The sequence below is a fragment of the Manis javanica genome, chromosome 11 (assembly GCF_040802235.1).
Source record: "Manis javanica isolate MJ-LG chromosome 11, MJ_LKY, whole genome shotgun sequence".
NCBI classification, from domain to species: Eukaryota; Metazoa; Chordata; class Mammalia; order Pholidota; family Manidae; genus Manis; species Manis javanica.
Genome location: NC_133166.1, coordinates 925,715 through 952,066, shown reverse-complemented (window position 1 = coordinate 952,066; position 26,352 = coordinate 925,715). Strand labels below are relative to the sequence as shown.

Here is a 26,352-nt window from a genome sequence, read left to right as displayed (position 1 = left end):
TCAATGGCTTTCCTGAAAGTTATTAACCTCTTTATTCCTTAGACTAGATAATAGGGTTCAGCAAAGGGACTATTATGGTATTGAACAAAGATGCCATTTGGTCCTTGTCCATTGAATGACTAGAACTGTGTTGTAGGTATGTGATCATTACAGTTCCATAGAATATGGTTACAGCAACGAGGCAAGAAGCACAGGTGGAGAGAAGACTTCCTTCCGCCCATCTGCTGAGTGCATCTGCGCGGTGGCAATGAGTATGAAGGACGGCAAGATAACCTTAAGGGCAAAGAAGACATTAAAAGCTGCTAAGATAAAAACCACAACTTCCTTCATGAAGATAAGAGAACACGGAAGAGACAGGATTGGGAGTCTATCACAGAAAAAGCGAAGGACCACATTGAAATAGCAGAAGGAGAGGTGGAAGGTGAAGTCGGTGTGTATGGCAGATTCAAGAAAGCCCCAGACAGCAGCCTACTGCCATCTGAGCTCACATGCTGGTGGTCACAGTGGTGATACACTGTAAGGGTTTACACACTGCTTCAGGACAGTCATAAGCCACGATGGCCAGCAGGAAACAATCCACATTGGCAAAAGCCACGAAGAATATCTGTGCAACGCACTTCCCCTAGGAGATGACTTTATCCCCTTTGGAATGACAGCTGAGGAGTCAACACAGTCCACCAGAGAGAGGCTCCTCAGGAAAAAAAATACATGGGAGTGTGGAGACGAGAAAGAGGATCGACAAGATCACCCCCAGGTTCCCAGCCACAGTGATGAGATACATGAGAGTGAGTGTTATGAGGAGGAGGACTTACAGCTCTGGGGTGTCAGTCAGTCCCAAGAGTCTGAACTCTTTCCCCTCAGCACTGTTCTCAATGCATGTCATTTTGAAGCTGTGCTCCATCTGTCAAAACAAGGGAAGAAAAATGGATAACTGACTTCTGCTCAGAAAAGGATTCACAGCACACCCACATCGCCCGCATGACGCGAGCACACCGCAGCGCCATTACCAATGCCAGGTTCCCAGTGATCCAGGGGCGGGCAGCTTTTGGGCTCCGTCATGCAGTTTGTAAGGGTATGCACTATATCTGTTAGTTCCTGACCCACCCAGGCATTCCAAAGGACCACTCAGTTCCTTCAAAACACTGATAGCTTGTTTTCATTTGGCTTGAAAGTTCGTGTCTCCTCTGTAAATTACTCTTTTGTCACTGCAATTTCTGAGCCAGATAACACTCGTATTAACTGAGCACTTACCAAGTGCCAAGTATCCAAGAAGAATGAATATTATCTCGTTTGATCTTTCCAGTTGTCCAATTAGGTAATTACCTGAGAAAAATGATGCATCACTGCCTTTCTGGATGTGAAAAACTGTGAAGCGTTATATTATTACTCAAGCAATCATAGTCCATCTGAAGTCTAAGAAAGGATAGCTTTATTTTCACTCCTCAGAGAAAATTGCCCCTCTTGAAAGATATGCACCCCCCCCACAAAAAAAGTGTTAAAATTTCCAAATTGTGGCCACTCAAACAAACTGTACTGTACAGCCTTTATCTTGTTTCATCCTCTTAAGGGAAGCAGCTCAGATTGCAGGAAGATGCTCGTTCTTGTTTTATCCCCTTGGAAAAACAACTGTAAATCCGGGGAGGAGAAATTCCAGGGCAAAATGCCTTTGAAACCAAAATCAGTCAAAGAGAGAAATAAAGTTTAAAACCCCGTTTATTGCTTACAAGCAGTTGTCCCATGTGTGTCTCTCTCTCCTGCTGTGGCAGAAGCAAGCAAATCATCCCCCCCAGCCTCTCAGGTACAGATAAACCTTCACTGGCCGGTGTGATTACCCACAGATACGGAGATGGACTTACTTCTCTCCACCCCTTGGAAACACCTGTTGATATAGAGATGCACTAAAGCCAGGCGAGAGATTCTGGAAATATTGCAGTTTTACCCACAACAACATAAATGTTCCTGAGCTTTAATTTCTTCATCTGACAAAATTAAGTGAATATTGCCTCTCATAATTTTTTTATGTCATAGGATTCTTGCAGCAATTTAAAATCTTGCTTTGAAAATAATACAGATATCTAGAAAGGAAGCATATTGCGGTAGTAAAGAATCTGGCCTGTGGGGTCACTTGTCTGCATTCAAATCCTGGCATTTCCACTTGCTACTCAGGTAACCTTGGGCAAGTTACAACCTCATTGCGCCTCATTTTTTTAACAGGAATGATAGTGAAAGTACCTCACGGGCTGTGAATTTAATCAGTTCATATGCTTAAATCACTCATAATGCTGCCTAATACATAGCTAACATGCAATGTCATTTGAATTACTATTATTAAATAAACATCATTATTAATAGTAGCATTGCCGGGCAGCTGTACCTGGGGAGGTCTCTCAGACCTGCGCACCAGGGGAAACCTCAGCCTAGACGGGGAAGGGTCTTTGACTCTGAATGAGAAAGAATTCTCGAGCAGGTTGGGTGAGTGTAGGTAAGGAAGGAATTTATTAAAGCGAGAGTAGAAATGATAGCAGGCAGCTGACAGCAGGAAAATGCAAAGGAAGGGAGAGGAGGCGCATTGCATTGGGTTGCCCAGGTGATGGGAACTCGCTGGCCCAAATCAGAGCTCTCAGCGGCCCCTCCCTACTTATCAAGGGTAAAATGGAGACTTGGAAATAGAATGAAATAGCAAAAAGATAAAAAGAAGTAAGTTGAACAGTGATAAAGCTTTATTTAAAGATAAGTACTTAGAGAAAAAGTGCTAGCTGGCTAAAGGCTGGGAGTTCCCTCTTTTAAGGATTTTTTCAAAGGGCCAGAGGTTATAGAATTGTAAGGAGGTCCCAAAATGCTTATCTCCGTGAGAGACAGTAAGTTTCTTCTCTTCTATTATCAGTCCTCCAGGTAAACTTAACACAAGAAATTGGTCAATTACTCTCCGGGACAGCAGCCTCCCTCTGTGAACGTATCAGTCAGGGCCACCCACTCTGCCCCCAAAGTGGGTGGAGTTATTATTGTCTGCCAAAGAATATGGTAGGAGTCTTACTTTCTAACTTCCTGGTTTTTATAATGGAATCTTTCCTGCTCTTACTCTATTATTTATATGTTGGCTTTTTTGGAAAATTAATCATGATGCTTGTCTCCTGTCTCTGCCCTTCAGTAGTATTATATAAGACTGTTAGAAAAATAAAAGAAGCCCAACAAAATTATGGAAATCACATTACTGAAAAAATTGAACTGGGTGAGTGACTTCATAGCTTAAATTCAAATTTGTTTAAACAAACATACTGCTTTTCACAAATATTAACACCAAAAAGTTGGGGCTAAGCTTTAGGGAAAATAACAAATACAAATTCTGAGATGCTATCTTCTACAGCATGACTTCTGTGAGAGGAACCTATTATTTCACCTAACAGTATTTATGAATTAGCCTCTCAATTTTCAGGATCCAGACTAGATTTCTGGCCAAGCCTGATAAAATCTTCAACAAATAATCTCTTAATGCCAGAATTATTCATCCTAGCTCTTTCCCTCACACTCCACGTGTAGCCTATGAGCACATCCCTGTTATATCTACCTTTCAAATATATCCCACATGCATTTGCTTGGCACCCCCTTCAGTGTAACTACTCCAAGCCAAACCATCTCTAGTTCACACCTGGTAAGAGCTGAGGCCCACAGTGAGTCACTGGGAAAGTCAGGAAAAAAGACATTTAAGGAGAGATGCAGACACGGGACCTAAGAGACTGTAGGGCCTATGGAGTAGGTATTGAAGAATGTTGAAGTTTTGTGTTTTCAATTAGATAGTAAATGTATCCTGTAGATCATGTCTTTTTAACCTTAGCAACAATAATGTCAGCAAGATAATGTGTAGAGAGATTGTCCTTCACTGTTATCATTAGTAGTAATTTCTAATACATGTAGCCCTTACTATGTACAGATGTTCTTCAAAGTGTTTTGCATGAATTAAGCTCATTAAAGACAAAAGAATAGAAAGTATTGCAGAAATAGAAAGGTGCATTGCAGTGAAAAAATAAGTACTGCTCCAGGAAAGTTTTGTTTCTGCTTGTGTGTGTGTGTGTGTGTGTGTGTAGGTGGGTGGGGTGCTGGGGCACCATGTACATCATCCATTTTGCTGTTTAAAGAAAGCCTAAACAGATAGAAATTCTGAGATGATGTCTTTCATGGCATGGCTTCTGCAAGAGGAATCTATCATCTAAATCCTTTGATTGAGAGCTTCTGAAAAGTGTGTGCAAAGTTACCCGTGAGGCTCTCCTTTAGGAAGGTAGGACCTTGTGCTTCATCATGTGTTCAATAAACTGTGATTCACTGATTCACTCATTTATTTACCTGTGCATTTATTTCCTGTTTGTTCTTTGCCTCAAACATTTACTGAACACCCACCATTTTCTAAGTGCTTTCTTAAGCACAGGGGTTTTTAAGGGTAAGAAAAATACCATCTTCTATTATTTGAGTAAAATCACCATTTCCTAATTCATGGAAGTTGTTGAAACATCTGGATTCTAGCTAAACAACATGACAGCATGAAAGTATTAAAACTTGGGATATTAAACTCTAAAAAAATCCATGGGAAGACATTGCCCTGTAACTTTACGCAGCACATCTTCTAATTCCACAATCTAAACTGACCACAGAACTGAGCCAGATGTTTACTTTGCTATGCAAGGAGGGTGACACTGCTTCACTTGGGACCGTGTTGAAGTTCTTTGCTGATGTGTGGCCACAAACACTGAAGTTGTAAGGGCCAAGGGCAGTTCCCCCCCACAACGTGCCTCTTCGCATGCAGACTATTTCAAGCTGAAAACACTCAAAGCCCAAAGACTCAAGAAGAAACTTTAACCTCCCCTCTAACTGCATATAGAATTTGGATGGAGGACCTGCCCTAGGAAGAGACCTATCATCAAAGACACCTACATTATAATATTAAACAGGGATGGTAGATAAGGAGAAAATTAGCAGTCTGTTTGTTAAAATTCCTCTCTGTGCCCCATGTTTTCTGTTTGGTTCATCAAACATTTGTTTACCAAACATTGACCCTTTCATATTGCTTTGAATTGCTTCCCTTTTCCTCTGAAGTCCCAGACCCCTATCCCTTTCTTCTTAGTTCCAGATGACGTATATACCTCATCGTCCCTGACTGTCTTTAGAATTTATGACTATGGATTCCCCGAATGTACATAATTAACCTTTGGTTTTTCTCTCCATCTGTCTCTTGTCAATTTGATTCTTAGGCCAGCTAGAAGAACAAGACATAGAGGAAATTTCTCCCCATGCCCAACAAAGTTGTCTAGAGGTAACGACATATACAGAAAAGGTAATTATTAGATGAGGATTATAAAATATTCTCCAACTTGTCACACAGAGATGCTACTGTGAGAATAAATAGGAGAGTGTTCAAAGTGCTGAAGCACTCTAAGAGAGGAAGATCCTGCTCACCTTGGACATCACTTTGAGCTTGGGGTTTTATCATTGGCCATTGTGGCAGGCTCAGAGTAATATGTCAGTGAATTTAGGCCACTTAGTAAAAACAGACAACCTTTCACATTAAGATCAATACAAGAACACCAAAGGGTCTTTGGCACATAGATTGGTCTCTCTAAAATGATGTCAAATAGATTCATGTTGGGATGTTAAAGGCCAATGACTAAGAACCAGAGGAATATATGCACACATGCCATTCTGAGGGGAATAGGTGTCCACGAGAGCAACCACGCCCTCTGACTCCATTCCTGTAGAGAAGAAGCAATTAAACTGTCTATGAAGACCTTGCTTAGATTGTTAAGTCATAACTTTTGGTATATTTATATTGCTTGGGGTTATTTCTTCTCGATAGTGCAGACATCTTCAGAAGAGATTTGGCACTAACTTTCAATTAGAAAGAAATGAGAGAGGTTGCATAAAGCTGTGTTGACCCATGGCAACGTGACTTCCTAAAATTTATATCAAGAAGGTTACAGGTTATATAACTCCTCTGCACTTAGTTCCCTCCTTTCTGAAGTGAAGATGATGGTAGTGTTGTCTGGAAATCCTGTCTGGGGAGATCTCCCTGCATACTAGGTGAGACCTCAACCCAGGAAAGGGTTCTTGACTTTGGTGGAGAAAGAATTCACAAGCAGGTCAAACAGGTGCACCAAAGAGTAGTTTAATAAAGTGAAAGTATACACTCAAGGAGGGAGTGTGGGCGCGTTCCAGAGATGAGTAGCATGGTGAAGTTCAGGTTGGGTAGTCTTATAACTGGAGTTTAAGCAGGGGGTGGAATATTCTTCAGGATAGGTGAGGTTTTTCTCAGAATGGGGGGGATTTCTGTGCAGTAGGGTGATATCCTCTTTTTGTCTTTAGATGTGATATAGGGCAGGGACCTGAGACAAGCATCATGATTAATTTTCCAAACAAGCTGAGATATAATCAGTATAACAGGAGGGATTCTATCTTAAGGCTAAGATTCCATTTCAAAAGCCAGGAAGTTAGGAGGTAAGATTCCTAACATGTTCTTTAGCAAACAGGCAATAACTCAGCCCACCTTGGGGGCAGGCAGTCTTGACTGATGTGTTCCCAGAGGGAAGCTGCTATCCTGGGGAGGAACTGGATCAGTAAATTTCTTATGTTAAGTTTATTTTTCGGAATTGGTCAGAGGACTGATAATAGAAGAAAGCCGGTGTGTTGTCTCTCACCAGAGATAAACATCTTGAGACCACTTGACAACTACACTTTTGGCCCTTTGTCACATCCTGAAAAAAATGCTTAAAAGAGAGAAACCCCAACCTTTCAGTGAGCCTTCTCTTTGAGAACGCCCGCACTTTTTCTCTCTTTAAACGTGTTAACTTTAAATAAAGCTTTCTCACTGCTCAACTTAACTGCGTTTTGTCTCTCTGCGCTTTGCCAGTAGTAAGAGTCCTTGTTTCTTTGCTGTTTCATTTTATTTCCAGGTCTCCACTTCATCTCCGCTTAATTTCTGATAAGTAGAGGGCGGCTGCTGAGAGTTCAGATTTGGGTCTGCGAGTTCTCCTCCCCTGAGTGACCCAGACGGAACTGCAGCTGCAGGAGTCTGCCTAAAAATCTCCTATCTCTGGGGAGCACTCAGAACACAATCTCACTCCATCCGTGCTCCGTGGCCCCCACAAATCCTGGGGTGGGAGGGGCTAGCCCCCATGCCGTGCAGATCCAAGAGATGCTAGACACCAGTTGACCCTGGCTTCAGGAGCTGGTGAGGGAGACTTCTCCGTGCCTAGAAGGTCAGCAAGCCCCCGCTCCCTCCCTCTGCACTTCCCTGCCCTCAGCTGCCTGCAAGGCTGCAGGCCATTCATTCTGACTCTCACTCTAACACATTCATTCTTTACCTACACTCTTCCGACCTGCTCGAGAATTCTTTCTTGTTCAGAGTGAAAGACCCTCTCCAGTGCAGGTTGAGGTTCCACCAGGTGCACAGGGAGAGACCCCCCAGATGCAATAGCCCGGCAACAGATGGTCTGCCTACAGACAGTCATGGATGGCACCAAGGGGTGTGATATTTAGTACTAATGAGCATATAATGAACTTGGGGGGTAACTGTAGGTTACTTAGTTCCCCTTCCCAAATTTAGTTGGTTGGAACCAGTTATTTTCCTAGAATCCTGCTGGTTTGGTTTCGCTTAGCCTGTCCTGCCAGCTGGCCATGCGAACTGGCCTCAAGGTCTTCTTGGCTTGCCAGGCTCTGGCTCTTCCCCTGAACCGCACAGCCTGTGTCAGTAGTGCCTGCTCAGATGTTGTCATGAGGAGCATATAAGTTAATATTTATAAAGTTCTCAGAACAGAGCTTTGTACATAGTAAACTCTCTTTAAGCACTGCAGAACAATTATAAAGTCTTACTTTTTTGTTGAGTCCTTCATTCATTTTTGAAAGTGTCCTTTATCTCCAAAAGAAATCCTTTATCCCTTAGAGGTCTTAGAAGTGCCCATGAGTTTGTTCCAAAGACCCTACCCTGTAGTTGTGAGGTTGAGCTGTGTATAGAAAATTAATAAACTGAGAAATAAGACACAGGAGAATCAAAATATGAGCTGTTTAAGCTGGCAAAGCAAATCGGGAAACAAGGGTTCATCTGTAGCATTTTCAGTTTGCTCACTGAGTTACAGACAAACCTGGACAACCTGGGACTCACACACACAAAAAAATCCAGCCATCTTTCTATGCAGAAACTATAACATGGCCACAAGGAGCTGAGAGATGACATTTTTCTGTATGTCCTTTATCCAAACTGTTCCTGTTTTGGATAATTCCCCACTGTGTGACACTTGGTGAAAAGCTGTACAGAACCATGTTCAGGAGTGTCCCTGGAGAAAACTTTTGAAGGTGGGATGAAAGTAAATCCTGGTTCTGCCCAAACTGTCCTGGAACTTGAGCAGTTACTTAATGTGTTTAAGTCTCAGGTTCCTCATAAGCAAACTGGGAATAATAATGCTATTTATTCATGGAGTAGTTATGAAGATTAAATGAGTCAAGACATGTAAAGCTCTAAGAAAATGTCCACTTTCTAGGAAGCTATATAAGTGAGACCTGTTATTTTTATGCTTACCATGCTCATAGTTCAGCTGGCAAAAGAATGTATCTCAGTCTCAGGGATGCAGTGAATAACGTACAGAAGTTAGGGTAATTAGCATTTGTTTACAGTGGGTGTTGTGACATGTTACATTAGCAAGAGTCCGACAATTATGATAATGGTGGTCAAAGAGCAGGCTGTCTGTAGGTGTGGCACTGTGGCAGAGAAACAGTCTTAACAAAACTGCTCCAGGGGTCTTATCTTGCCTGTTTCCTGCCTTCTGGTTTCCTCTGTTTAACATTGTTTTTCACAGCCTCATTCATTATCCAACATTCTCCTTGGTTTTGTGAGCACCCCATTATTCTTCCAATGAATTCCTTTTCTGCTTAAGTTAGCCAGAGTTGATTTCTATTGTGTAGACCCACAATCACCTCTCTCCCCCATGTACCACCACATCTGTGTGATAGGCAAGGATGGAGACAGTAGAGGGAACCTCAGGAGAAGCAGATTGCCACTACCAGGTTTGTTCTATGTCCTGAGGCGTCTCATTCTTTAATTCCCAAATGGGCCATGACTTGGCTCCTGGCACAACATACCAAACATCGAAAATTTTAAATGACTGATTTCTGGTCTTAAATCTAGGGAAACAGACACGCTTCTTTGTCCCTCCTCACATTATCTTAGCCTATGTACTGTTGACCATGGTGTTGTGTCCACTTTTGTTCTAGTAGAGGAATTCTAACTCAATTGACTGGAAATAAAATAAAAAGAAAGGTGATGAGAGAGAAGCATATTTAGATCAGTTCTCAGGTTTCCTAATTCCTAACAATATGTAAATACAAATTTATAATAGTTTCTTTTACTAGCAAATGACAAAAAAAAATCAAGCTAAAGTATAAAAAGTACCCTAATATCAACACCAGATAAGTACATTGCAATTAAAGAAAGCTACAGATGCAAAAATCCTCAACAAATATTACCAAACCAAACCCAGAAATGTATAAAAAGAATTATACACATGACCAAGTGAGATTCATTCCAGGCATATAAAGCTAATTCGATGTTTGAAAACTGGTCAATATTAATCCACCATGTCAATAGACTAATAAAGAAGATTAAAATGATTATATCAATTGCTGCAGAAAAGTATTTGACAAAATACATGAAAATAGGGGCTTAGTTACATACATGCAATTTTGAATTTCTAGAGTTGTTTTAATGCTCAGCCAGACTTTTTAAACCAAGGTTCATAGCTTTTTTGTCAAGTCAATTCCTGTAATTACCTGAAAGTTTGTCTTCTATTTCTACTACTAGGTTCAATAAAAGTCACCACATCCAAAATTTTTTCTTAGACATAATTATTCAGCTTTCTTTATTTGCCTCCTTACCCCATGACTTTCTCTTTCAGTTTAATAGCAGCTGTGTTATTTATGTGCCGCTTATAAAACATCACCCAAAACCATGACATAAAACAATAACCATTTTTATTTCCTTATGTGGTACCATGTATGAGATACTGGAAGAGAAAAAAGGACATTATAGGAAAAACTAATGAAATCCAAATAAAGTATTGGATTCAGTTAATAGCAATGTGTGAATATTAGGTTCTTTGTATTGACACATTTACCAAGTTAATGCAAAATGATAGAATATGAGAGCTTATATTATCTCTGCACCTTTTCTATAAATCTAAAGATGCCCCAAAAGCTTTTATTAAAAGTAAATTTTAAATGTGTCCAGCAGAAGATGCATCACCATCATCAAAGACTTAGGGCCAGAAGGCAATACTTGTATTACAACACTCTGCTCACACTAATGTCAGCATGACCATCTTCACACATTCGAACACAGTTTTACAAATACTGAGAGAGTGAGTGCCTCGTAGTACGTGGGGCAGAAAAGGAAACATCAGCGCACATTTCTATGGGGAGTTTTATTGTAGTATTGAGTTCCCTGAGTATCAAAATAGAGCACATAGCATTATTATACTAAGGCACTGAATGTAGATTATGTTTATTACTGATAAGTAGTATAATATTTACAGTCTCTATGGCTATTTGGAATCATTGGAATTAACTGCATGAACAGTATCTATGAAGTAATTTTCCAAACTGAACCAGACAGTAAACTTTTAAATAGTTTTATGTTTTAAGTCTTCTTACGTCTTACTAAATAGAATCTATTTGGTGTACTACCCATCAATGTAGTTTCCAGGTAATTGTACCCATAAATGGGAATTAAAAACATTGAGAAAGTAGATGAAAATATTCCAGCAAAACAACATGAGTCATGACTCTGAAATGCTCTGTAATTCTGCATAAAGGCTTATTTTATGGATGATGAATTATAAATATCTGTGCTTCTAATATTTGATATGGTAATATGATTGGGCTAAAACCTCCATTGATTCATTCATTCATTTAACAAATATATGTTGAAATCTATGATCCAGAAACTCATTTAGGTTCCGTGGATAGAGTTATGATCAAAGTGGATGAAGCTCCTACTCACATGGAGTTTGCGTTCTAGTTTGGAGACATATATAATAAATGGATGAACAAATAAATGTTAGATGGGTGTTGATAAGGATATGAATCATGAAGCAGAATGAGAAGACAATGGTCATGGGGGCAGGGAGCAGATATTTTCTAAAGGTGACCTCTCTGATAGCATAACATCTAAGTAGAAATATGAAGAGAGTGAGAGAATATTCCAGGCAGCGGTAACAGCAAGTGGAAAGGCCCTGAGACATGCTTGGAATTGCCAAAGAACAGCAAGGACACCAGTTTGAACAAAGTAGGATACATGAATGGGAACGTGACAAAAGATTTTGTAGCTCAACTAAGTCATCAATGAATGAGTGGCATTAACCATTTTAAATCATTTATAGAAAGAAAAATCTTTATAGCTTTTATTCTCAATGCATTTTTATTTTTTACAAAACAAAACATGAAGTTTTGGTTGTGGTTACATGGATAGATCAGAAGACTTTTTTCTGATCTATCTTCTTTTTTTTGTAGTCTTACTCTGCTATATTTTTCTTTTTGAAAATTATCATGTGAACATGTTTGTAATAAATGACTCAATAAAGACAGAAATATTAATTAATTTAAAATAGGATATTTCTGTAGCTCTGGAAAGATTGTGCCTTACAAATCACTTACATTTATTTTTTAAAACTTCATCACATTTTGTCTGAATCTAAAACTAGCAACAGATTTTCCATTAGAGAAATAAATAAGATTACACATAACAATATATGTTCTTATACCCCAATTAATTACTTTAACTTTCTTTTTAAAAAATTAGCTGTATTCCATTTATTTCTTTAGCAAATTCCCTACTTTTATTTGTATGTGCATCCATGGGGCACATGAATGGGTTTATGCAGGTTCTTATTTTGCATGTAAGTTTGCATTCACATGTGGTAGCAAAATGCATGATATTTGGACATTGCGTTAAGTGTCTGGTAGATATCTGACTTTATGTCAGGGGAGGACATTACTTCTAGAAGGTAAGTACAATGTGGGCCTTACTAGGGAGTCATTGAGCAAAGAACTGAGAGATGAAACTAACTTATGGTGGAATCTACATTATTAAAGGGCTAATCCTAAAGCCAATTTTGCCTTCTCAACCACCTTCTGGAATGCACTCTTGACTTCTTTGTTCCTCAGGCTGTAGACCACAGGGTTCAGCATGGGGATAATCATAGTATAGAACACGGATGCGATTTTGTCTGTGTCCATGGAATGGCTGGAGCTGGGCTGTAAATACATGAAGGTGACTGTCCCATAGAAGATGGAAACTGCAGCGAAGTGGGAAGCACAGGTGGACAAAGCCTTTTGGTGTCCCTGAGCTGTGTGCATCTTCAAGATGGTGATAAAGATGAACAGGTAGGAAATAAAAATAACCACTAGAGCAAAAATGATATGAAAGCTGGTCAAACAAATAAGAACCAACTCATTCCTGTGTCTATGAGAGCAAGAAAGAGCCATGACTGCTGGGACCTCACAGAAAAAGTGATGGACCACATTGGACACACAGAAAGAGAGACTGAACATGTTTCCAGTGTGGATGGAAGCAGTCAGTAAACCACAGGCATAAGAGCCTATGGCTAGACATGCGCACGCACCTGTGGTCATGGTGGTGGTGTAATGAAGGGGTTTACACACTGCTGCATAGCGGTCATAGGCCATTGAGGCCAGGAGGTAACTTTCTGTAGTGGCAAAGACTGAAAAAAAGAACATCTGAGTTGCACATGCATTGTAGGAGATGACCTTGTCTCCTGTAAGGAATCCTGCCATCAAATTAGGGGTGATTGTTGAGGAGTAACCGAGGTCCACCAGAGAGAGATTAGTGAGGAAAAAGTACATAGGAGTTTGCAGATGAGAGTCCATCAGAATCAACACAATCATCCCCAGATTTCCAACAAGAGTGATGAGGTAGATGAGGGTGAACATTATAAATAGGGGGACCTGCAGTTCTGGAGAATCAGTAAGTCCTAGAAGGATGAACTCAGTCACTTCTGTATTGTTCTCCATGGATGTCACTTGGGAATCACAAGATGCCCTGTAACAATGAGAAGTTAAAGAACACCGTGTTAAATGTAAAAGAGAGTATAGTAAAATTGGAATATGTTAATACTCTGCTGATTGTTACAGTTGTAGAAATAATTTATCCAGCTCTAAAGCATGCACAGGACAAAAATATGTAGTGGATAAATTAGTTGTAATGTTATAAACTGTTAAAATTGCTGGATTTCATTGATTACTCACCCAGTTTATTAATTTGTATATAAGAAACTGCGGTGCAGAAAGAGAGAAAAGCTTATTCAACTTCATATATCTGTAATGATTCTATCTTTCACATCAGATTTCTTGAGTTCTAAAAACAGTTTCTCTCTATAGGGCTCACCTTCCTGGAGATTTGGGTAGATGGATATACATAGATGATTAGATAGATAGAGAGAGAGATAGAGATGAGAGATTAAAGATGATATAGATAGATAGATAGATAGATAGATAGATAGATAGATAGATAGATAGATAAATGATGGATAGAGATAGATAGATAATAGATAAAAGGTAGATAAACAGATAGATTTCACAGTTGATCCTCATTTTCCAAGGTAATTATGTTCTATAAGGTCACTGCAAACATAATTCTTGAATGTTTATTGCTCCTAGCAAATATACATGGTCAAATTCCTGCAAGCCTCTGGTCACATTTTCATCAACCAATACATCCAAAACCTCATTGATGTGTGTTTCTCTTTAAAGACACCTTATTTAATATATATTGTTGGTTCCCTGACATTGGAGCATGGCCAACAGCGCTCTATCTCATGCCTGAATGAAGCTTATCTAATACATATATTTTGTCCTTAGGCATGCTATAATCTTATAAGCTTAGGAATATTAGACAGGACTTCAACAGTACACTTGGGGGTCATTTAAATAGGAAAATCACCAACAAAAAGCATAAAAATATGAAGACCTAGAATAAACTGCATAAAGGACACTTTATTTAAGACTAGTGGTTGCCTTTTCAACCTGAGCTGGAAATGTGCATGTCAGGCAACTCATATTTTTCACCACTCTGCACATGCTCCTAAGTGATCATAAAAGCACCACAAGTATTGATTTTGGGGTTACAAATAGATTTTAGTAGGAAAATTTGCAAATATAAAATCCATGAATAAGAGGATTGACTGTATTATATATATTCATTTAATCCTCCCAGCAATGTTATGACATTAATCATAAACCTCATTTATTTTCTGAGGTAGCTTAGGTTCGGTCCAAAATGTTGTGTAACTTTTGAAGTTTACACAAATATTAACCAGCAGAGTCAAGCTTTGCCCCGAAGAAAACTAGTTGCCAAGTCCTATAACAGTAACTAATATTTGAATTGAATTAATTCTGTTCCCTTTTCCTTATTGAATCCATTGGGTCAGTCTTAATGTTAGTTCTTAGGAGCACTGAAATGACTGAGGTATTGTTCCTAGATTTGGGACTTATCATGGACTAACAGAGGTATAAATGTAAAGTAGTTGCAGTGGAAAAAATGCATCAGCAACAGTGTGCCATTAGCAAAAGCAATTTTGAAAAGAAGGTAATGCATTGGGTGGAAAAGCACATTGGGAAGAGCCTCATTGGGTTCAAATAGTACCCAGTATTTACTCTCTGGAAGACAGTGTCCTAACCTAAGTTCTCTGAGCCTCATTTTCTTTCAACTCTAAGAATGAAGATGTAATGTGAAGAGACAATTAATTGTGAGATACTATAAGACTGATGAGTGTTACCTCTAATACTACTATTGAAATGAAATGATGGTCTCTTTCTTGGTTTGGCTGGGAAGCAATATTCAGTCTTTAGGTTGTGGATTAGTTTTGAGGTCCGATGGCCTCACTCTTTGATTCGTCTTTCCTCACATAGATCTTCTGATCCCTCCAGTGTGACACTCTGCCCTTCCTCTGACCATATCATTGGCTGTACTAGCCCTTTGCTCAGTTTATTCTTCAAGATACAAATTTTACCTTGGGTTGAGACAGTTTTCTTCTACCTCGAACTCATCCTTACCCTCATGACTGTCACCCCTAAGCTGGATCCCAAAAACCTAAAGGTGAAATCTCATGTTCCTGGGTGTGACTCTAGCTTTCAGATCTGGTTTTCTGGTGAGTTCTGTGTTGTATCTGTTTTCATTTGAATCCTGTTTCACAGCTTCCATTCATTGGTAACCAATCTTTTCTACGATCTTCATCTAGCCGCTCCGCAATTTCACTGTTATGTCTAGTTCTTAAAGATATTTGGGTTTGCTCGCCCTCGACAAACATAATAACTAGTTTTAGCATATGGCATGTTCTATAACCTCTGATAAGAGTATTCCATATATATGTGTTTATGTGTGTATATATATCTCCTTTCATTTACCCTTATGACTTTTTAAGGTAGGCAGTATAATATTTATGCTATAACTTTATAAGGGTGACTGATAAGTTGACAAGAATAACTTTTTAATTATATTGTTCTACAACTTTACTTACAGTGTTATAAGGTACTGAGTATTATTATTCACATTTTGTGGATAAGGAATTAGGGATTTGGGAGGTTATATGACTTCGTAAAAGCCCACACCCAGCAAGAAATAGACTCAAGATTCATTTCCCGGTCAGGTAGATTTTAAAGCCTGCGCCCTTAGTTACCACACTTTTGGGTTTTATAAATGTTCTAATAACAATAATATGAGTGAATTAAGAGGAAAAGAAAGTTGAAATAGAGTAAAAGGCTTTATAATCCATGGCAATCCTCTTGGAATCTAAAGAAGTATCATTTCACTCTGTTCTACTTCGTTTAGCCTCAGTAACAGGCCTCAGGTAAGAGTGAACAGAATGAAATCGCCACCTACTCAACCAGAGCATCATCTGTCCTGTGCTTTTGTTGTTGTCCATCCTCTTTAAAAAAGCAATGGGGTGTTTCCAAAGTATCAGTAAACTCCCGAATTCGTTGACTCATGTTGATGTACATTTTGACATTTACAGATCACCTCCACCTCACCATTTCAGAAAAATATTCAACACATCCACTCCTTTGCCAAAATAATTCATGCTAAACACAGCTTCTCTTCCCTGTTTTTGCATGAATTACACCTCATACTAAAAATGTGTAGGCAACATAGAAACTTACCTTGCTCCTTGACCAAAAGGAAAGGCAGCATGAATTGCATGTCTGATAACAGAAATTCAACCAGGATAAAATGTATGTATCCTATTGAAGAGGATCTCTCAATAATGGTAATAAGTTTTCAAGGTCTCTGAAGCATAGAGCAATAAAAGAAAGATCATGGTCACGGAGCCGGAGAGCCTGGGTTCAAGTCCTGCACCTCCCGTGTATTCTTCATGACCCCTTGGAAGAGTCATGTACCTCTGTCAAGCTCAGTTTCCTTATTTGTGAGAAAGAAATAATAAAATTACCTCTCCCACGCCCCTCACAGACCTCAAAACTAATCCACAACTAAGTGAGAGAGTCAGTCAGGTGCAGACAAATGCTATATGGTTTTACTTATATGTGGAATCTAAAAACATCAAACTCATGGAAACAGAGTAGAATAGCAAAGGAGGGAAGATCTATAAAATAACTCGGCGAGGGGGCTTTCGTTTTAACTTCAATCAGTATAATTCTTATCTTGAAGGGTTTTCCTTGGCTATGGTTTCAGGCTTTAAGCAAATCGTGTTTGGCAGAAGACAGGCATAAATGCTAGGAATAAACAAATGAACAGAAGGGTTCTGCACACAGACTGGTCCTCCAAAATGATGTTAAATGGAATGATTTCAGGATTCCAAAAGTGAATGAGTGGAAGCCAGGAGAAAGTGGTAGGAACAGAGTTCTCAAGGTTGCAGTTCCCCTGTGAGAACATCTGCAGCTCCTCACCTCACATACCTACGGAAGAAGCAATTAAACTGTCACCGGGGAGTTGAAGTGTCTGTTGAGTAAGCTCACTGACCCATATGCATCACTTGCCTTTCTTCTTTTTCATTTCCTAATTAAGGTATAATTTACTTACAGTTATATCCACACTTTTTAACGTATAGCTCTAAGACATTGCACAAATGAATGTGGCCATATACCTACGAACACATCCCTTCCATCACCCCCAAAATTTCTTGTACCTCTTGTAATTGACCCCTCCTTCTACCTCCCAGCAACCACTGTTATTTCAGTCCCTGTGGTTTTGGCTTTGTAAGAATATCATTAAAAAAAAAAAAAAAAAGAACCATACAGTAGGTTGTCTTCTGAATCAGACTCCTTTCTCTTAGTATAATGAATTTGAAATTTATGGAGTTGTGTATCCATTCTGTAATTGGTTCCTTTTTTTATTGCTGAGATGTATTCTGTGTATTCAACACAGATTGTTTATCCATTCCATAGGTGAGGGAAATTTGGGTTGTTTCCAGTTTTTAGCCAGTACAAATAAAGCATTCACTTGCTGGATTTTATGTGGGCATATGCTTTTATTTCACCTGAGCAGATTCTTAGGAGGAAAATTTCTAGGTCATATAATACGGCCAACCTGTTTTCCAATTTTCCAAAATAGATACTACTCTGTATTCCTGCCAGCAATGTATCAGAATTCTGATTACTTCACATCCTTGACAGCACTTGATATCTACAGGTGTGCTTTTCTTTGGTGTTAGTCATTCCTAATAGTTGAGAGTGCATCTCCTTCTTATTTTAGTTTACATTTCTCTAGTGACTAATGATGCTGAGCATCTTTTTATGTGGTTATTTGCTATCCCTATTAAATCTTTTGTAAAGTGTCTGTTAAAATCTTTTGCCCATTTTCCTTGTATTTGTTTTGTTATTACTGGATTTGAGAATATGTATTCCAAAATACAAGGCATTTAGTTATCAGGACGGATACATAATTCCCAAATACTTTCTCCTAGTTCATGATTTGTCTTTTTGTTTTCAACCAAGTGTTCCAACTATATCAGTTGGAAATGCCATACTTCCCCTTTAAAACTGCCTTCACAAAATTGTCAAATATCAATTGACCCTATGAATGTTGATATCTTTCTGGAATATTTATTTTGTCCTAGTAATGTTTAATCTCATTACATCTGTCATTTGCCCAATATCACACTACTTGACTATTGTAGCTTTATAGTGCATCTGGAAAGGAGGTACTGTGAATGCACCAACTTTGTTGTTTTTTTTCAAAATTGCACATCAAAATCATCAAATACCATGATCAAGTGGGTTTATCTCTCGGATGCAAGATAATTCAACATACATAATCAATAAATGTGGTACACTACATTAACAAAATGAAAAGAAATCATATGATTATCTGAATAGATGCAGAAAAAGCATTTGACAAATTCATCATCTTTTCATGGGAAAAGTACTCAACAAATTAGATACAGGAGTGACATACCTCAACATAATAAAGGCCATACATGACAAACCAACAGCTAACATCATACTCATTGGTGAAAAGCCACTAGCTTTCCCTCTGAAATTAGTAACAAGAAAAGGCTACCCACTCTTACCACTCCTAGTACTAGATATCCTAGCTAGAGCAATTAGGCAAGAAAAATAAATAAATCCAAATTGGAAAGGAAGAATTAAAATTATCATTATTTGCAGATGATATTGAACTTACATATAGAAAATCTAACTTTGTTTTGAGGCAGGATGGACCCTAGCAACCCAGTTCTTGTCCCATAGAAGTCCCTGTCTGTGGCCCAGCCTATCATTATATGGCCCAGACATAGGGACCAATCCCAGAGAGTCTGGATGCTGAGCTAGGCAACATGCATGTACATATATACACAATGTAATACACAGACGTGTGTAATGTGTATACACACACACACACACACACACACACATACCTCCTCCTCCTGGAATAACATTCCACGCATACAGTAGAATATTATTAAGCCAGAGAAAGAAGGAAATCCTGCCATTTCTGACAACGTAGATGAACCTTGAGTGCGTTATGCTAAGTGAGAGAGTCAGTCAGATGAAGACAAATGCTATATGGTTTTACTTATATGTGGGATCTAAAAACATCAAACTCATGGAAACAGAGTAGAACTGTGGTTACTGCATTTTGAGGGCTGAAGGAAATGGGGAGATGTTGGTCAAAGGGTACAACCTTTCAGCTATAACATGAATAAGTTTGGGAGATCTGCATACATCATGGTGACTATAGTTAACAATATTATACTATATATTTGAATGTTGCTTCAAGAGTAAAGCCTTAGTGTAATCAACATAATAACAAAATGAGAGTTGAAGACTACGTTAACTAACTTTGTGGTAGTAAACATTTCACAGTATTTATGTGTCCCAATCATCACATCTCTACCTTAAACTTATACAATGTTACATGTCAAGTATGTCTCAATAATGCTAAAAAAAAGAAAAGAAAGTAGATGACCTAACAGTTTTTAGAAATAAACACACTGAAAACATTCTTCATCTGCTATTTTGTTTTTCATTTCTAGCATTTCCATTTCTTATAATTATATTTCTTACAATTTTTCATTCCTTTGTTAAAATCACCTGTGTCACTTCCAACTTTTATGTTAAGTCATTTATTAACATATTAATCACCCTTATTTTGTATTCCCTCTTGGATAGTTTCTATATCTTTGTCATATCTGTGTCTGATTTTGTTGATTGCTTTTGTCTCAGCAGTGTATTATTTTCTTGCCTCGTTAGATTTCTGGTAAATAATTTAAAAGCTAAATGTTATCATAAAAGAGTAAAACTTTTGGTAAATAGATTTTATACCTGAAAATGGGCTTGCTTTTGCTTTTGCTGCTGTTTGGTTGAACCTTTAGACTGGAGGGTTGAGTCAATGTGATTATAAATTTAACTAAATATGGATCTTTTTGTATCTGCAGGTGTCATCAGTGAACCACACAGGAAGAGAACCACATCATGTACCTCTGGCATTACCATGTTTTTGGATGGGGGCTAGCTTACAATAAAATATTTCTCAATATCCACTTCCTTCTCAGGTGTAAGTCTTTCCTTGACACCTGAACCTCAGAAACTATCTCCACGCCCTTGGTGCTCTTCCAGCAGTAGGCTTTTTTCCTTGTTGTTCAGTGTTAGCATGGCCATGGTAAGGTCCCTTCTCTACTATGCTGACCTTGCCTTAATCTTATATAGGAACCTTGCCCCTCGTTCACAGAGATAGGGCTTTTTTCAATGACCTTGACCTACTCTGGATATTGTAGACCTCTTGTGGTCTTGTCTCAGGACATTGTCCTGATTTATTCCCATGGATAGAGGGTTTATTCTCCTTTTTTATATCAATTATATTTTATATCCAATGAATGTTTATCAGCACCTAATGGCAATAGTGACTTAAGACTTTATTTCCACAGAAACGTAAGGGAGAGGAAACCAGCAGGGGGGGTTCGTGTTCTTTCTGCAGGGGCTGTGATTCTGCTCTTCTAGGCTGGCACCATGAAAACATCATTTCAGTAATCTTACCCTGCCCCCAATTTTTCTTGTAAGCACCAGGAGAGGTTTGTGGAGCAGAGCATATAGATGGCACAGACTCCTATAATGCCTACATTTGTAAGGATTTATATTCTCATTTTAGCCCCCACTCAACTTTTAGTAACAAATTTTAAAATTTAGGTGAATTCTTCTCAGTGAGTATGGAACCCAGGAGCATCTAACACAGGTAGGTGAGAGCTCTTGTCCCATCTCTGTGGGGAGATGCTTGTCTTTGATTAAATTTGACGTTAGTCAGTTGCCCTGTGATCTCAGCTCTTTAATGAGTTCAGTAAAAATTGCAAAATTGAACAAAATTTAGCAAGGTTTTGTAAAGGCAGTAGTAATGCTGACTCCAGCTTTCTGTACCCTAGGTGGATGCTCAAAACTTATTTCTTCTTGATCATGTAGGACACTTATATGAAAAATTACAACTTGGCACTATCTTCCTCAGTCACTCTGCATAGTCACCGGAACAGGATGAACAAGAAATCTTTCCAGAAGTCCCAAGCAACATTGCTTCAACAATTAATCTTAATTATCGTGACATTAAAAAAGGCATTATTTATTCAGCTGTGCATAAAGGTACTAAATTACTGAGTCCCAATAAGGTGCTTGCTGTTGTGTTAGATCCTGAATACATAGGGCAGAACAAAAGAGGTATGACTCCTGTATGAATAGTCCCTGATCTAATGGGAAAAGAGACATTAAAAATGTAAAGTCACAGATAAATATACAATTACAAATTTTAGTAAGTATTATGAAAAAGTTGAACAACATACTCAGAGTATAAGAAAGGAAGCTTACACTAAATGGGGGGCGGGGGGAGAAGACACTTTCAGAATGGTAGAATAAGGGCCTCTGAAAGTCTACCTCTCCATCAAAGTAATAACAGGCAAGTTTTCAAAACAAAAAGTTTCAAAGCTCTAGAAATTAATGAGAGGCTAGAAACAATCTGGGGAGTGTTTATTCAAGAAAAAATGGCTGAATCCACATAATAATAGGGAGTTCGGTGGCATCCTAATTTGCTCTATTTCCCAATTCTGTGGTAGCCTTGAAAACTAGCAGATTCAGAACCACGGGAGCTGAGGAAAGCATCAGCCTAAAAGCTATTAAAGTGAGCAGGGTGCGTTGAGAGCTCCCTAAATGGCCACAAACTGAGAGAAATGACACTATTTCTCCAAATCCAGAGAAATGTCACTAGAAATGGCAGCCCTATAGACAAACCTCATTCACATTTTTAATATTTATTTCACTTCACTCAGTTCACTCTGTGAGAAAAGTCCTATTCCTAGGGTGTTTGTGGAAATGTTGAGTGGCAATTATTTATCATTATAATTGCCTGGGATGTCAATATTGTTAGGCAAACAGATAGATATGAGCAGGGTGGAGAGAGAGAGAATAAGACCAGTAAGGCCCACTAAAAGGAACTCAAAAAGTGAACCAGTTAAAACTGGAGAGTCAGAAAAGACTCCCAGAGTTAATCAGTTAATCAAGGGCCAGGAGTAACTTGGAATATCCAGATATCCTGCAGGTACAGAAAAGTATCCCAGCACAGCCCATGTCTTCATTGTGTCAATTAGATCTTCCCATTGTAAGATTTACTTTAGCCTGCTAAAAGGCCCAGCTTATTCTTTAATTTAACCTATATGCTGTTCTTTTCTTCTTCCTCCAGCCCCTAATCAAGTAATTTGCAACCTGGCCAGGAGATAAGCATCATGATTAATTTTCCAAACAAGTCCAGAGATAAACAGCACAGTAAAAACAGGAAAGATTCCATCTTAAAGCTAAGATTGCATTTTAAAACCCAGGAAGGTAAGAAGTAAGATTTTTGACATATTTTTTAGCAAACAGACAATAACTCAGCCTACCTTGGGGGCAGGGCAAGAGGTCTTGATCGATATGCTCTCAGAGAGAAGCGGCTATTCTAGGGAGGAGCCGAATCAGTAAATTTCCGGTGTAGTTAATTTTGCAATTACCTGGAGGACTGATAATATACGAGAAGATACATAATGTCTCTCATCAAAGATAAACATCTTGAGACCCCTTGACAAGTCCACAACCCTAGCCCTTTGTCACATTCTTGAAAAATCCTTAAAAGGGGAACCCCCAATCTTTCAGTGCACCTCTCTGAGAATGCCCACATTTTCTAAGTGCATAGCCTTAAATAAAACTTTTTCTCATCCTTTCACGGAACACCTCCTCTCTGAGGACGCCTGCACTTTCTCTCTCTGTGAGTGTGTAACTTCAAGTAAAACTTGGTCTGCTTCACTACTGAGTCTCTGCCTGCGGGTAAAATTGCAGTATTTCCGGAATCTCTCACCTGGCCTTAGTGCATCTCTGTACCAGTAAGTGTTCCCAAACAGTGGAGAGAAGTAGTCCGTCTCCACATCAAGTTGGGTGGGGACCCTTTTTGCAGCTGTGTCATGAGAGATGCGGGCAAGCAGAAGTGGATTACTACTTGTAAGCAATAAATGGGTTTCTCCCACTCTGTTTCTCCCTTTGACTGATTTTGGTTTCAAAGGTAATTTGCCCTGGGCTGGGAAAGTATTTTTCCTTTGCAGTTACACCTGCACTCCCCCTTCCTAAAATTTTATCTAAGTATTTTTGAAAGACTTCTTACTGCTTAACTTACTACATTTTGTCTCTGTGCTCTTCCAGTGGTATCTTTATCACTTTGCTATTTCATTCTGTTTTCCTCACTTTAAGCACAAGTCTTCACTCTCTCTGTCCTACTCCAGATAAGACTCCTGAAAGCTCTGATTTGTGCTTGCAAGTTCCCGACAATGAGCTTCTCCTTCCCTTCTGCTTTATTCAAGTAAACCTGTGTTTGCCTACCTTGCCTCTGGCCCATTCCTCTCCCTTAGAGTGTATTGAAATTGAATGTTTGCTCTGCTTTACTCCTGCGTCTCCCCCCCCTTCAGTTCTTCGTTGTGGCAGGGACAAGAACTGAGAACAAACTCAATGCCGTGACTAACATCACTGACAAATCCTAGGTGGGAGGGGAGAACTGATTTCCAGAATATGCTACATTTTATTCCATAAAATGCCCATATTTCAATAACAAAAAAATGCATCACACAAAGAAAGAGGAAAGTATGACCAATACCTAGGTCTTTCAAAAATAATCTATATAAACTACCTGAAGAAACCCAGATGTTGGATTTAATAGAAAAATATTTAAATCAGATATTAGAGATATGATCAAAAGACTAAAGGAAGCCTTGTCCAAAGAATTAAGAAAAGTATAAGAACAATGTCTCAACAAATAGAGAATATTAATAGACAAATTAATAATAAAATCATTAATTTAATGATTTTATTAATATTTTAATAATACAAATAGAAATTCCTGAGTTGAAAATAAAATACAGACTTCATTAAAGTGATTCAGTCATAGATTTAAGGTGGCAGAAGAAAAATATTCAGTGAACTTTAAGACTAGGCAGTTGAGAATAGCCAGCCTGAGGAACAGAAATAAAAAAGAACAATGAGATACTACAACGGTACCAACAGATACCTAATGGGAGTCCCAAAAGGAAAGAAAGGGACAGAAAGAATATTTGCAGAAATAATGCCCACTTTCAAAATCTGAGGAAGGGAAAGGATGCATATTTATAGATCCAAAATGTTTAACATAGTGAGACTGAAAATATTAGCAGATTTCTTCATTAACAAATTCATAGTATTTATTCATGGTATTCATAGTATTTATATACAAATTAATAGTATTTCTATACAAGTAAGTTATTAATGCTACTGTAATTTTTGGTGCTTAAAAGAAAATTGAATGTCAGATTTTTACTTAAGTGAATTAATGTATGCTCCTTATCATCCCTTTCATTTTCCTATATTGTTATATGTTATCTCTTTTAAGATTGTAATATAAATGTTATATTTTTAGATGTGACTTATTAGTATAGAAATTTGCTAGGAAAACACATGCCCTATAAGAACAGCATATATTTGGATTAAAAACAAGAACAAAGAATCAATAATAAATCTATACTCAAGGAACTTTGGGAGTATTTTCATAAAGGTTGTCTTAAAAATGCAAAACCTATTTCTTTATGATATGTAAAAAGGTAAAATGATTTATAATCTTTAAAAACCAAACATATATACATATGTATGTGTGTGTATATTTCCAGTAAGTCAAATATTTTAGAATGTGTTCTCAGACACCAAAATAATGGTTTTAAATTCTACTAAAACAATAGACCAAGCTCATGTATGTATTAACTAATTTATCCTTTTGGAGGTGTGCGGATTTCATGAATTTCTCATGAATGATGTATGTGTATGCATATGCTTTTACATACATGTATGTGTTCATGTTTATGGGGGAATCTGAGTGAATATGGTCATTAAGAAGAAATTTTAAAATAAGAATTCCATGTTTGTGGGGGGTTCTTCTTAACCCATATTCCTAGGCCACATATTTTTTAAGACTTTCACTTTGTAGACTTCATAAGTAGCTTGGGAAAGTATTAGAAGAAATTAGAAATGCGTGGGCTAGCCAGGTGAATATTTCCTTAGATAGATCTGAGGATGAAAATGCTTATTGCAGATTCTATGTAATTAAAGCATGAACGCTATTGAACACTTTGCCTTCCCCACCGCCTTCTTAAAGCCACTCTTGACCTCCTTGTTCCGGAGGCTGTAGACCAGCGGATTCAGCATGGGGATGACCACAGTATAGAACACAGACGCCACCTTGTCTATTCCCACAGAACGGCCGGAGCTGGGCTGTAAGTACATGAATATGCCTGTCCCGTAGAAGATGGAGATGGCGGTGAGGTGGGACGCACAGGTGGAAAAGGCCTTCTGCCGTCCTTCAGATGAGCGCATCCTCAGGATGGTGATAAATATGAACAGGTAGGAGGACAAGATGACCAGGACGGTAAACAGGGCATTGAAACCCACCACAAAAAAAACAACCATCTCACTGATGTAGTGGTCTGAGCATGAGAGAGCCAGGAGAGGAGAAACGTCACAGAAAAAGTGATCAACCACATTGGATCTACAGAAGGAGAGCCTGAAAACGTTCGCAGTGTGGATGGAGGCGTTCAGGAAACCGCACACGTAGGCGCCTGCAGCCAGGGAGGCGCACACACTTGTCGCCATGGTGGTGGTGTAATGCAGGGGTTTACACACGGCTGCGTAGCGGTCATAGGCCATTACAGCCAAGAGGAAACCTTCTACAGTGATAAAAGCTGCAAAGAAGAAGAGCTGGGTGGCACACGCACTGTAGGAGATGACCTTGTCTCCTGTGAGGAATCCTGCCATCACCTTGGGAGTGACAGCTGAGGAGTAACCGAAGTCCCCCAGAGACAGGTTACTGAGGAACAAGTACATGGGGGTGTGGAGCCGAGAGTCCAGCAGGATCAGCATGATCATCCCCAGGTTCCCAACCACAGTGATGAGGTAGATGAGCGAGAAGAGAATGAATAGCGGGATCTGTAGTTCCGGGTCGTCAGTCAGCCCCACCAGAATGAACTCGGTCACCTCTGTACTGTTCTCCTGGGGGACCATTTGGGAATCACGCGGCTGCCCTGCAGCAATAACAATATGGAAGCAAGATGATAAATGGAGGGAAGACTGCTGAGATCGATCAGCACGTCACTCTGCCTCATTTCAGGGTCACAAAAACATGGTTCCTGCAGTCTTCAGATCTAAAGCACGGCTGTGGCAACTAAATGCAGTTTTAAATATTGACAGATCATAGAGGATCCTAGATGGAAGGATTTGGAGACAATGCATCCCAGTCTCCTAACTTCATAGAAGACTGAATCAAAGTAAATGAAGGAA

The 26,352-nt window shown here is 38.9% G+C and overlaps 2 protein-coding genes and 1 pseudogene across 2 annotated transcripts; all 3 read right to left on the bottom strand.

The window, feature by feature from the left end:
* Positions 1 to 883, bottom strand: LOC118968089 (olfactory receptor 5B21-like; annotated as a pseudogene).
* An 11,234-nt stretch (positions 884 to 12,117) lies between these two features.
* Positions 12,118 to 13,065, bottom strand: LOC108394906 (olfactory receptor 5B2-like). The gene has a single exon (XM_017656769.3). The coding sequence runs from the start codon at positions 13,060 to 13,062 to the stop codon at positions 12,118 to 12,120; it is 945 nt and encodes a 314-aa protein (XP_017512258.3). The 5' UTR covers positions 13,063 to 13,065.
* A 12,057-nt stretch (positions 13,066 to 25,122) lies between these two features.
* LOC108394905 (olfactory receptor 5B12-like) lies at positions 25,123 to 26,076 on the bottom strand. Its single transcript, XM_017656768.3, has one exon. The coding sequence runs from the start codon at positions 26,074 to 26,076 to the stop codon at positions 25,123 to 25,125; it is 954 nt and encodes a 317-aa protein (XP_017512257.3).
* Between the last annotated feature and the right edge of the window lie 276 nt (positions 26,077 to 26,352).

Coding starts and splice junctions, on each gene's coding strand:
- LOC108394906 (XM_017656769.3), bottom strand. CDS start 13,062: ATGGAGAACAATACAGAAGTGACTGAGTTCATCCTTCTAGGACTTACT.
- LOC108394905 (XM_017656768.3), bottom strand. CDS start 26,076: ATGGTCCCCCAGGAGAACAGTACAGAGGTGACCGAGTTCATTCTGGTG.